Below are 13,260 nucleotides of genomic sequence, written 5' to 3'. Positions count from 1 at the left end.
ATTGCCTGGGGAAATACTTCAAGAGGTCAAAGACCATTTGAAAGTCCTAAGTACCAATTTTGAGGGTTACTTCTCAGATATTGATGATCTTAGCACGGAATCCGTTTGGATCCAGAACCCTTTCTCGTTTGACATTTCTACGATGAGTGACAACGATTTAGTGAAGGATGATTTGATCGAGTTCCAAGAAGATCAAAGAAAGAAAGCTGATTTCAGAAAGGCTGCGCTGGATTTTAAGCAGTTTTGGTATGAGCAGATAGCAGCTTACCCTAGCTTGGCGAAGAGGGCAATGAATGTGTTGGTTCCCTTCACAACTACGTATCTCTGTGAAACAGGTTTCTCTGCATTATTGAACCTGAAATCAAAGTGGAGAAATCGACTTGATGTGTCCGATGATATGCGAGTGGCGTTGTCACGAACTGTGCCGATTCCATATTCTGATTGCACGAAAACAGCAGCAATAATCTCACTAGATTAGTAAAACGGCTTGCATAAAACTTGCATGTTTTAGTTTAGTTTAGTTTTGTTTCTTTGTTAACAAGCAAAGAAATAAATAGGGATAAAATCCTAATGATTTTCTTTCCTGTTCTGTTCCTAATTATCCATATGTAAAACTACGCTATTGAGATATTTTGAAGTCACACTGGAACCTAATGGGACTGGTAATCAGGCGCGGATCCCCGAACTTGGCCCATTTTCTGGGTAATAAGTTACCAATTTTCATCCACAAAAATAGGCAATTAAAGAAAAAACACCCCTCAGAATGCACCACAGAGCACCTAGAAATCAAAAAAATTTATAGGGGGACATGCCCCCAGTCTCCCCTAGCTATGCGCACATTCGGTGCACCTTGGTCAGTCAACGGTCTGGCGAAGGGGGTATGGGGACATTGTGGGCAATCCGTTGGGGGTCTTGACAGGGGAAAACGTTAAGAACCCCTGATATAAATAATAGAAGGGATCCAACCAATGTTCAAACAGTACGTAATTAACAAATACATAGGCACACGGCTTCACCGCTTTATGCTTCACGGACCGTGTTTTTCGATTTTATATTTATTGGAAGGAGAAGAAGAAGACTTTGGTTATGTCTTTCAATCCTGACAAATCTCACACTCTTACGATGTCTCTCCGAAAAGACCGACTGGACAATCCTCCCAGCCACTTTCTGAATAATCCTCTCCAAGAAGTTCTGTCACTCAAGCTTTTGGGTCTCACTATCTGCCATGATCTTTCCTGGGAAAACCACATTTCAAATCTGGCCTCCAAAGCCAGTCGCCGACTGGGCATCCTCCGTCGTGCGAAGTCCTTCCTTGGCACACCTGAGCTCCTGACCACATACAAGGCTTTCATCCACAGCTCAATGGAATACTGCTCTCCCCTCTGGGCTAGTGCTCCTGCCTCACACCTAGCTCGTCTTCACGCTGTTGAAACCAAAGCATTCAGAATCATTGGAATCTCCCGCGATGAAGCTAACTCCAAGGGCCTTTCACTCACTCACCGCAGGCAAGTTTGTGGTCTTTCCGTCTTCTACCGACTCCTCTCTCGCCTTGCCCCCCCCCAGCTCTCTCTGGGCTCTGTCCCCCAAATATTCCTACAGGTCGCACAAGTTCTGCCTGCAACCCTCTTATGGTCAAACTGCCAAAATCAAGACCCTCTGCTCACCTTCACTCCTTCATTCCTCTTTTCTCCTGGCTCTGGAACAAACTCCCTCACTCTCTTCAATCCCACTCCACCCTCCAGGTCTTTAAAACAGCTGTTCACCACCATCTCATATCTTCCCCCATCCAAAACCTTGATCTTTTCTACCCCCACTAATTTCACCCCAAATCCACTTTTTTGAAATACCAACTTCTGTCCTGGAAGTCCTTCGTGTCGTTGTGTTTTATACTTCTCCCCCCCCCCCCCCCCCCCTTCCCATGCCTCCTCCCCCCAAGCCCTCTCCCTCCCACACATCTCCCGATGTCCCTGCTCTCAAATGTTGTGTTTGTGTGCTTCCCCTTCTCTCCCCATCTTGTCTTCCGCTCCCTCTCTTTATATATTTTGTTTGTCTGTTTGATTTGTTTGTGAAATAAATGTTAGCTCTTTCACGAGCCTCGATTCTGTATACAAAAAAATATATATATATATATATATATATATATACATACATAACCATATACGTTTGTTCCATTATAATTAGAAGATATGCTTTCAGGAACCATTCTTTGAGTCCCCTACCGGTGTACACCGGAGGGGACTATAGGTTTGCACGCCGTCCCTCCGTCAGTCTGTCCGTCCGTCAGTCCGTCACGCAAAGAACAATTTTTCGGCCTTTTTTTCTAAACTCTTAATGCTAATGATTTCAAACTTGGTACATGGTTTCCTCATGATAAGTTACTGGTCAAGTTCGAACTTCACGACGTTTCGATCATTTTTGACAAAGTTATGACACTTTGAACTTTGGTAATTTCCCCAACAGTTTTTCAGACGACAGACTGCATTGTTCTCCCTAGGGGACATGTATTGCAGTGCAATACTCAGAATGCTTGTTTATATACACTTTACCATCTCCACTACCAACACACAACTTTGTTTTCACACCCTTCTACGTGCAAAGGTTTGCATCTTCAGGTCGATGTTGTCCTGGTGTTTGCAGGCGAATCTGTCAAGCGATTGATGAAGCGGTGAATAAGCATAACGTGGTTTTTGTGTCGAGTTGTGGGAACAACGGTCCTTGCCTCAGCACTGTGGGCTCTCCGGGCGGCTGCTTATCCAGCGTCATCGGTCAGTAATGGTTTTCATTGTTCTCCCTAACTTTGTGCCGTTGTGAGTTCTGCTTATTAGTCCCCTACCGGTGTACACCGGAGGGGACTATAGGTTTGCACTCCGTCTGTCCGTCCGTCAGTCCGTCACGCAAAGAACAGTTTTCCGGACTTTTTTTCTAAACGCTTAATGCTAATGATTTCAAACTTGGTACATGGTTTCCTCATGATAAGTTACAGATCAAGTTCGAACTTCACGACGTTTCGATCATTTTTGACCAAGTTATGGCACTTTGAACTTTGGTAATTTCCCCGACAGTTTTCCCGAAGACAGACTGCCGGTAGGAGACATGTATTGCAGCGCAATACTCAGAATGCTTGTTTTTTCTAAAATAACGACCTTTAAAACGATATTCGAAAGTCGGATCGAACAAGTCGCCTGTACCCATGAACAGGCCATTGCCGACGTGCTCCTCAGGAGTTGCTGCATACGTCTCCCCGGAAATGATGGCAGCCGAGTACTCTATGAGGGAGAAGCTTCCTGGAAACCAATACACCTGGTCCTCTCGTGGACCCTGGTGAGCCTTTTATTTACATCATTATGATGCAACCACCTGACCCTCCCTCCACCTTCTCATTTGCCCCTGTTATCATGGACTTTCTTGCTTTGTGTGTCTATTTTGACAATCATGGAACGTTTTTCCTCAATCTTGCAGGTATATGTATTTATTTTTCTTTTCACTGGCAGACTCTTCCTCTTCCATTAGTTTTGCACTTATTTAGATTTAGCGTCTCTTCCCTTCTTCTTCCCCTATTCCCAATTCTGGCCCCTCGCTGGGTCATTGGAAGTGTGGAGGTGTGTAGAACGGTGTGATACAGTCCTGCACTTTTGTCAACTGCTTTCTACAGTACAGATGGCTGGCTGGGCGTCTGTGTTAGCGCACCGGGTGGGGCAATAGCCGCCGTGCCTAACTGGACCCTCTGTGGAACTCAGCTAATGAACGGCACCTCCATGTCGTCTCCAAATGTCTGCGGAGGCCTTGCACTACTTATTTCAGGTGTTATCATTTATCAATTAATTTCTTATTCGTTTTTTTGGCATCCCCTTTTGCATCCTCAATATCCTACCCGATTACATCCCCACTGCCCCCTTTTGCACCCTCTACCCCCACATTTTGCATCCCCCACATTCCCCTCTTTTACACCCCACTCACATCATTTTGTATCCCCCTTTTCCATATCCCTACCCCCATTCCCCTCTTCCTGTTTCCCCTGCGTCTGCATTTTTTTTGTCCTCTCCCTCCACCCCCACATTGAACCCTCTTTTCCTGTTCTTAACCGATTTATCAGCAAATATATCTTACCCACACCAGTTCCTATCTCAATACTTTTGGCAGTAAGAGTTGTTCCTTTGCTTGTTCTTAATTGTCCAGTTTCCTATTGATGAGGTTATTATGTTCAAAACATCCATCCGGCAGTGATTGTTGATGGAAACAAAAATGTCAAACCCGTTGAACTAACAACTGCACTCTTTTGGGTGGTGGTCTATTGTATTGATTGATGGAGATGTCCCTACTTCCCTTTCTTTTTCTTTTTCTCTTCAAAACCCCACTCTGCTTCCATGAATCAGTAACTGCATATAAACCTTGTTGAAGAAAATATGAACGAATGTCCAAGTAACAAAACATAAACGGACATTGAAATGGTGTGGAGCATGTGGGCATGGGGCGTACAAAGAAAGCTAGGGTTATTCATAAGAGTACCTGTTGATGGTCCATTGGAGCGACCTTTTGAGGTGCTGGTGAGAACTGGAGGTTAGAGTATAATTGGATAGACCAACAGACAGGTAGGAGACTCCATAGGTTACATTAATGAACCGGATTATAAATAATTTAATTGATACACGTGGGACAATTACACGCCCAGACCAGGAATCGAACCCAGGTCCTTTGGAAAACTGTACCAGTGCTCCGCCACATATGAGCTACCTGGGCGACCCTGGCCGAGCATGCAATTTTCCCACACGTACAATTGTCGACATAATTTTCCCACATATATCAATTTAATTATTTATAATCCTGTTCATTCATGTAATTATTTCACTACGCCCCCAGTGGTGTTTATAATAGCGTGCATGGATTTGTCGTCGTCGTCCCCCCCCCCCCCCCCCCCTCATTGGAGGAAGACTCTCTCGTGATCAGGCCGTTGGTGCTCCTATGGTTATTCCACAAATTGGTAAGATTTGGGGCCAGGTAGGGGACACGCAGTGGCAGGTGAATATAACGCATGGACACTCATGGGATGCTCCAGGTTGAGGAGGAGTACATGCTTGCTCTCTGCCTCTTTGATGTTTAGACCACATCGTTGTATATTTTATCTTTACTGATGTGGAACGTGTGTCACACAATCATCGGACAAGTGATCAGATGGGAACACCGAACAAGCAAAGCCTGATTTGAAATGCCAACGACACCTAGAAATGCAAAGCTTTTATACGTCTTGTGGTTATCGCTTTTATGTTTTATCAACTTTCATATTTCTAATTGTTCCTCCCATCGTACGTTCGTTGCAGGTTTGAAGGCAAACGCTATTGAATATACTCCATGGTTCATACGTAGAGCATTGGAGAACACAGCCTGCAAACTCGAACACGTCGAGGTGTTTGCGCAAGGCCACGGTATCCTACAGGTTTGCAGTTCCACTGCCTTCGCAACACCTGCTTCCAGCCACGGTGGACGACAATATGAGTCGAGGGTGGACGTTATGGCTGGCAGCATAGGTCGGGTGCCAGGGGTAGCGTACTTGCATTTGAGCACTCTGATCTGGGTTCGGGTCTTGGCCTCACCATAAACTTTCGGGCCGGAGCTTCTCCCGGAAGCCGTTGCTTGAAAGTGTGTTGCCACCTTTCTCCAGGGATCTTAAGCTGGCTGTCCCATCTGCTAATTTTCATCGCCGGATATTAAATATCGCACACTACCTTTAAAGAATACCACTCATGTTGTACTAATCTACAGGGGTATGCTGTGTCGGTGGCATCATTGCATTCTGAGGTAATGAGCCAACCAGGTGTCGTATACAATGAGAAGAAGAACCACCGCTCTCTTTGGAGGACATAATCGGTGGACAGCCCCAGATACCGTAAATTTTGAACCAAACTCTAAACGTGAACAAAGCACAAGCGGTGTTTATTCAAGGTTTTAAACATTTTAAGAATACCTGTTTGTTATTTTTCTTTAACTTAGTCACTCAGATCTGCTGGCAAACTCGAAACTTTTATTAACTTATAAAATTGATTACCGTCTTGGCCCGAATAATCTGCTGAGATTATATCTGCAATCTGCATGTCCTTTCCTTCATTCAATTATACCTTGTGCGTGCTGGTTTATTGAGTGTGTTTGATGCTTATCCGATACGTTATCATGTGGCTGTTCCTGTTGCTTAACACGTTCCACTCGTAGACGGGGAAAACCGTTCCACTCGTAGACGGGGAAAACCGTTCCACTCATAGACGGGGAAAACCGTTCCACTCATAGACGGGGAAAAACCGGTCCACTCGTAGACGGGGAAAACCGTTCCACTCATAGACGGGGAAAACCGTTCCACTCGTAGACGGGGAAAACCGGTCCACTCGTAGACGGGGAAAACCGTTCCACTCGTAGACGGGGAAAACCGTTCCACTCGTAGATGGGGAAAACCGTTCCACTCGTAGACGGGGAAAACCGTTCCACTCGTAGACGGGGAAAACCGGTCCACTCGTAGACGGGGAAAACCGGTCCACTCGTAGACGGGGAAAACCGTTCCACTCGTAGACGGGGAAAACCGTTCCACTCATAGACGGGGAAAACCGTTCCACTCGTAGACGGGGAAAACCGGTCCACTCGTAGACGGGGAAAACCGGTCCACTCGTAGACGGGGAAAACCGTTCCACTCGTAGACGGGGAAAACCGTTCCACTCGTAGACGGGGAAAACCGTTCCACTCGTAGACGGGGAAAACCGGTCCACTCGTAGACGGGGAAAACCGGTCCACTCGTAGACGGGGAAAACCGGTCCACTCGTAGACGGGGAAAACCGTTCCACTCGTAGACGGGGAAAACCGTTCCACTCGTAGACGGGGAAAACCGGTCCACTCATAGACGGGGAAAACCGGTCCACTCGTAGACGGGGAAAACCGGTCCACTCGTAGACGGGGAAAACAGGTCCACTCGTAGACGGGGAAAACCGGTCCACTCGTAGACGGGGAAAACCGGTCCACTCGTAGACGGGAAAAAACGTTCCACTCGTAGACGGGGAAAACCGTTCCACTCGTAGATGGGGAAAACCGTTCCACTCGTAGATGGGGAAAACCGGTCCACTCGTAGACGGGAAAAAACGTTCCACTCGTAGACGGGGAAAACCGTTCCACTCGTAGATGGGGAAAACCGTTCCACTCGTAGATGGGGAAAACCGGTCCACTCGTAGACGGGAAAAAACGTTCCACTCGTAGACGGGGAAAACCGTTCCACTCGTAGATGGGGAAAACCGTTCCACTCGTAGATGGGGAAAACCGGTCCACTTGTAGACGGGAAAAAACGTTCCACTCGTAGATGGGGAAAACCGTTCCACTCGTAGATGGGGAAAACCGTTCCACTCGTAGACGGGGAAAACCGTTCCACTCGTAGACGGGGAAAACCGGTCCACTCGTAGACGGGGAAAACCGGTCCACTCGTAGACGGGGAAAACCGGTCCACTCGTAGACGGGGAAAACCGTTCCACTCGTAGACGGGGAAAACCGTTCCACTCATAGACGGGGAAAACCGTTCCACTCGTAGACGGGGAAAACCGTTCCACTCGTAGACGGGGAAAACCGGTCCACTCGTAGACGGGGAAAACCGGTCCACTCGTAGACGGGGAAAACCGTTCCACTCGTAGACGGGGAAAACCGTTCCACTCGTAGACGGGGAAAACCGGTCCACTCGTAGACGGGGAAAACCGGTCCACTCGTAGACGGGGAAAACCGGTCCACTCGTAGACGGGGAAAACCGTTCCACTCGTAGACGGGGAAAACCGTTCCACTCGTAGACGGGGAAAACCGTTCCACTCGTAGACGGGGAAAACCGGTCCACTCGTAGACGGGGAAAACCGGTCCACTCGTAGACGGGGAAAACCGGTCCACTCGTAGACGGGGAAAACAGGTCCACTCGTAGACGGGGAAAACCGGTCCACTCGTAGACGGGGAAAACCGGTCCACTCGTAGACGGGGAAAACCGGTCCACTCGTAGACGGGAAAAAACGTTCCACTCGTAGACGGGGAAAACCGTTCCACTCGTAGATGGGGAAAACCGGTCCACTTGTAGACGGGAAAAAACGTTCCACTCGTAGACGGGGAAAAACGTTCCACTCGTAGACGGGGAAAAACGGTCCACTCGTAGACGGGGAAAAACGGTCCACTCGTAGACAGGGAAAAACGTTCCACTCGTAGACGGGGAAAAACGGTCCACTCGTAGACGGGGAAAAACGGTCCACTCGTAGACGGGGAAAAACGTTCCACTCGTAGACGGGGAAAAACGTTCCACTCGTAGACGGGGAAAAACGGTCCACTCGTAGACGGGGAAAAACGGTCCACTCGTAGACGGGGAAAAACGTTCCACTCGTAGACGGGGAAAAACGTTCCACTCGTAGACGGGGAAAAACGGTCCACTCGTAGACGGGGAAAAACGGTCCACTCGTAGACGGGAAAAATGGTCCACTCGTAGACTGGGGAAAAATGGTCCACTCGTAGACGGGGGGAAAACGGTCCACTCATAGACGGGGGGAGGGGGGGAGAAACGGTCCACTCGTAGACGGGGGGGGGGGGGGGGGGAAACGGTCCACTCGTAGACAGGGGAAAAACGGTCCACTCGTAGACGGGGAAAAACGGTCCACTCGTAGACGGGGGGAAACGGTCCACTCGTAGACGGGGAAAACATTTTCCCCGTAGACGGGGGGAAAAAAAACGAGACGGGTGTCGAGTGAGTTCGCCGATGTTTAACGACACCCATCCCATACTGTGCTTAGCTGGACAAGGCTTACGAGTACCTGGAGCAGTTCGCCGGAGTAAGCAGCACTGCTCTGCAGTTTTCAACCAAGGTGAGGACACGCCGTGGCCTGTACCTGCGCGAAGCCACTCAGCTGGTTACCTGCAAAGACTGCACGCTCTGGGTGGAACCTATTTTCTCTGAAACGGCTGGTAAGAATTGCACCTGGATCCGCTTGCCTTTGGGTCACATTGGCTATTCTTTCCCTCCAACATGAAGTTGCCGGAGGCATTGTGTTTTTGGGTTGTCCGTCTATCCGTCCGAGCGTCCGAGGGTGATAGGTTTTCATTACCACCATAGCTTAAGAACGGCTGAAGAGATCGAAGTCAAACTTGGTACAAGTATACACTATGATACAAAGATGGACTTATGAGATCTCTGCGTCAAAGTTCAGAGGTCATACAACGACAACAGGCATTTAAGGCCATTTTCTCTCTGCTAGAGCGGAGGTTAGCCTTGCGGTCCCCATGACAATGTTCTCCATTTTGCCCTGTTTTCTGCATCTCTCCTTGTTAACCCCCTTGCCCGCATTTCTTCTTCCACCATCTTTAGCCAAGTCTTTCTCGGTCTTCCCCGTCCTCTACTTCCTTCTACATTCATTTCCATCACTCTTCTCAACCAGTCACTTTCATACTTCCTCAACACATGACCAAACCATCTCAACCTGTTCCTCTTCACAGCATCCATCACAGGCTCTATTCCCATCATCTTTCGCAATTCATCATTTGTCTTCCTCTCTCTCAACGATACTCCTCACATCCACCGAACCATTCGCATTTCCAACCTTTCCAGCCTTCGTTGCTGCTCTACGTTCATTACCCATGTCTCGCTCCCATAAATCATAACACTTCTCACACATGCAGCATGCACCTTTCCCTTCAGCTTCAACGACACTCCCCTCCTCATCAGCACGCCACTCAGTTCCCGAAACTTCATCCATGCACATCTCACTCTAGCAACCGTTGCCGAGTCTGATCCACCTTCTCCATTCAGCATGTCTCCTAGGTAGCAAAATGTCATGTCATGTCAGGTAAAAATGTGATTCTTGAAAATAGCTGAAGGAATTTAAATCAAATTGGGTGAAAGTATTATGATGATGTAATAATGTGGGTGGATACATTTTGGTCGACGTCACAACGTCCAAGAGTGCCGTTCTGTTTTGGTTGTATTTTGTTTTATTTATTTATTTATTTTCCCTTCCTCAGCCTTGTTATCTCCACCACCAAAGGTGCATGATGGTTATGTTTTCACCCCTGTCTGTCTATCTGTTTGTTTGTGAGCAATATATATCTCAAAAAGTTGTTGACGGATTTGGATGAAATTTGGTGGACAGGTTGAGTGTGTGACCAGAAGGATTGATTAGATTTTGGTTCAGGTCCAGATCCAGATCCATCAGTGGGATCAGGTTCAGGTCCGGTCAGTGGGATAAAAAAAACGTTAAACTGTTCAACCTGGCGTCGGTATGCGCTCTTTCGAGTGCCATTCTAGTTTGCTCCTTGATTCATAGTCGCATTTAACATCACCCTTGCTCTTTTGTATCAGTGAGCTTCAGAATGTTCCTGGTCCTTGGTGTCTAGCTTTAATTACCCTGCGCTCGCGAAGTGAAAAGCAGGGTTAGGCCATCGGTTGTGTAAATGTGGCGTACGTGCGTACGTGTCTGCATTTTAAAAAATTCATTTTCTCGGCAACCGTTGGTCCGATTGACTCGAAATTTTACCATAAGAGCGCCTCCGCCTGTAGAATCTTTTTATTCAAAATTATGATGTCATAGGTCACTTGGTCCATACGCCATCTTTGAAAAACGGTACACCTGTATATCTCCGAAACAGCTCAATGGAAAAAATTGAAACGTGGCTCATTGTCAAGTACTCCCCATGGGGAATACGATATGTTCATGATGATGTCATCGGTACCTTTGTTGTGATGTCATAATTCGACGAGTATAATGCTTCATCCGATCAGTATGAATTATTATTTTTTCTCTGCAACTGTTGGTCTGATGGAGATTAAATTTTCACCATAGAAGTGCCTCCTCCTGTAGAATATTTTAATGTTAACTAGTGTAAAGCCCATCAAAAATGATGGGTTGGAACAGTTTATTTGATGCTTCAGCCGCGTGAGCGTGTCAAAGTCTGAAGCCTGGGGCTAGTGTCAGGTGTGCTTTTATCTTCTTTATTTATTAGATATTCTGCAGGCATAAAAGAATACTCGGCTTACTCTGCTCGCGTTGCACATCATGTGCAGAAAATTTCACCTCCCTGCATCTTGTATTTATTGTGATTTTAAAAAAAAAACGCTTCTGTAAACTGACCTTGAGGCTCGGTTTGCAAGCCACCGTCTACAATTCCAATGTAAGAGACATAATTGCTCTTATTTTGGGTCTTCAGAGTCCTGAGAGTCTTTTGGGTCCTCTGGGTAATTTGGGTCTTGTGCGTGCTCAGGATATTTTGCATCCTTGGGATCTTCAGGGTCTCTGGGGTCTTTTGTATCCTCTGGGTCTTTTGGGTCTTCAGGGTATTTTGTGTCTTCAGGGTATTTTGTGTCTTCAGGGTATTTTGTGTATTTTGGGTCTTCTGCTTCCACGCGGTGTTTTGGGTCATTGGAGTCTTTTGGGTCCTCTGGAACTTTGGGGTCCTCAGGTCTTTTCTGTTCTATGGGTCGTTGGGGTATTTAAGGGTATTTGGGGTATTTTGGGTCTTAGATGTAATTTGGGTCATTGGGATCCACTAGGTCCTCATGGATTTTAAGGGTCTTTGGGGTCTCTCTGGTGTTTTGGATTGTTTGAATCTGTGGGGTCGTTAAGGGTCTTCGGGGTATTTGGGGATTTTCTGGGACTTTTGGGTCTTCGGGGTCGTTTCAGTCTTCTGGGTCTTTTGGGGTTATTTAAGGGTATTTTGGATGTGTTGGGTGTCTGGGGCATTTTGGGTCTTCTGGGTCTTTTTGGTCTTTTGGGTATTTGGTGTATTTTGAGTCTTCGTGGTATTTTGGGTCTTTGGGGTATTTTGGGTCTTCGGGGTATTTTGGGTCTTCGGGGTATTTTGGGTCTTCTGGGTATTTATTGGTCGTTGGGGTATTTTGGATATTTTGGGTATTTTGGTTATTCAGGGTGTTTAAAGGTCTTTGTGGTATTTTGGGTCTTTGTGGTATTTTGGGTCTTTGTGGTATTTTGGGTCTTTGTGTTTTTTGGAGGTATTTTTGGTCTTTGTGGTCTTTAAGGGTCTTCGGGTCTTAAAGTATTTTAGGTCTTTGGGGTCTTTATGGGTCTTTGGGGAATTTTTGGTTTTCCACGTCTTTTGGGTTTTGGGGTCTTTAACAGTGTTCAGGGTATTTTGGTTTTTGGGGTCTTTAACAGTCTTCAGGGTATTTTGGTTCTTGGGGGTATTTTGGGTGTTTGGGGTCTTTAACAGTCTTCAGGATCTTTTGGTTCTTGGGGGTCTTTTGGGTCTTAATGGTATTTTGGGTGTTTGGGATCCATTGGGTCTTCAGGGTCTTTTTAGTATTTGGGGTATTTTGGGTTCTCTGGATCATTTGGGTCTCCTAGGTCCTTGGGGTCTTCTGGATCCTCATGGCCTTTTGGGTCTTTCAAGGTCTTTTGGGTAATTTAGGTCCTCAGGGTCTGTTGGGTCTTTTAACTGGTGGACACAGTGGTGTTCCAACATTGCTCATTAAACCCCCACTCAAATCCCTCCTAAAGCACTACTCAAAGCCTTTAAAACCTTTGCTTATGAAGGGGGACAGACACACACACAGACACACACACAGACACACACACAGACACACACACAGACACACACACAAACAAATACACAAACACACATTGTGTTTTATATGGTAGATTATAACATCATAGGACAGGTCACGTGGTGCAGGCACCATCTTGGAAAAACCGAAAAACGTTGCACCTCCATATCTCCGAAACCGCTCCATGGAAAAAATTGAAACGTGGCTCATTATAAAGAACTCCACATGGAGAATAGGCGTTGTTCACGATGACGTCATTGGTGCCTTAATGATGACGTCATCGGTGCCTTAATGATGACGTCATCGGTGCCTTAATTATGATGTCATCATTCGACGGGGCAATGCTTAGTCTGATCAGTTTTAAATTTATTGAGGGTGATGTATGCAACAATTATATTAGAGAATTTAAACTTATGACGTCATTGCTCACGTGGTCTGGCAGCCATATTGGATCAAAGAAAAAATACCTTCAAAAACATAAGAGTTGGCTCACTCCAAGTTGTCTGCGCAGGGTAAGTATTCTATGAATACCATGTAGTTATTTTAGTATCTCACTTCTACAATACAGTTTGCCTAAACAAGCGTCCATCTTGGTTCAGTTGGCGATCGCTGGTGCCTGTTTATTCGTTTCTGGTTCTTCATTGTTGCTTTGGTAAAACTGAATGTTCATTTTGAGCGCCTTTCTAAAGCTTAGAGTTCGTATTACTCAGGACATTCTATAA

The 13,260-nt window shown here is 46.5% G+C and overlaps 1 protein-coding gene across 4 annotated transcripts in view; it reads left to right on the top strand.

Moving 5' to 3' along the window:
- TPP2 (tripeptidyl peptidase 2) overlaps window positions 1-13,260 on the top strand; it is a 201,391-nt gene that overhangs the window by 120,251 nt on the left and 67,880 nt on the right. For all 4 annotated transcript variants that reach the window (XM_078778530.1, XM_078778531.1, XM_078778532.1 and 1 more), the window contains 5 exons: window positions 2,638-2,765; window positions 3,222-3,321; window positions 3,653-3,801; window positions 5,316-5,431; window positions 8,778-8,949. In XM_078778530.1, coding sequence (XP_078634656.1) covers window positions 2,638-2,765; window positions 3,222-3,321; window positions 3,653-3,801; window positions 5,316-5,431; window positions 8,778-8,949 — 665 coding nt within the window. The remainder of the gene's footprint in view (window positions 1-2,637; window positions 2,766-3,221; window positions 3,322-3,652; window positions 3,802-5,315; window positions 5,432-8,777; window positions 8,950-13,260) is intronic.

This window comes from Myxine glutinosa, chromosome 5 (genome assembly GCF_964187855.1).
Source record: "Myxine glutinosa chromosome 5, kmMyxGlut1.1, whole genome shotgun sequence".
NCBI lineage: Eukaryota > Metazoa > Chordata > Myxini > Myxiniformes > Myxinidae > Myxine > Myxine glutinosa.
Note: the sequence above shows the minus strand (reverse complement) of the source record. Positions and strands in the feature narration are given on the sequence as shown.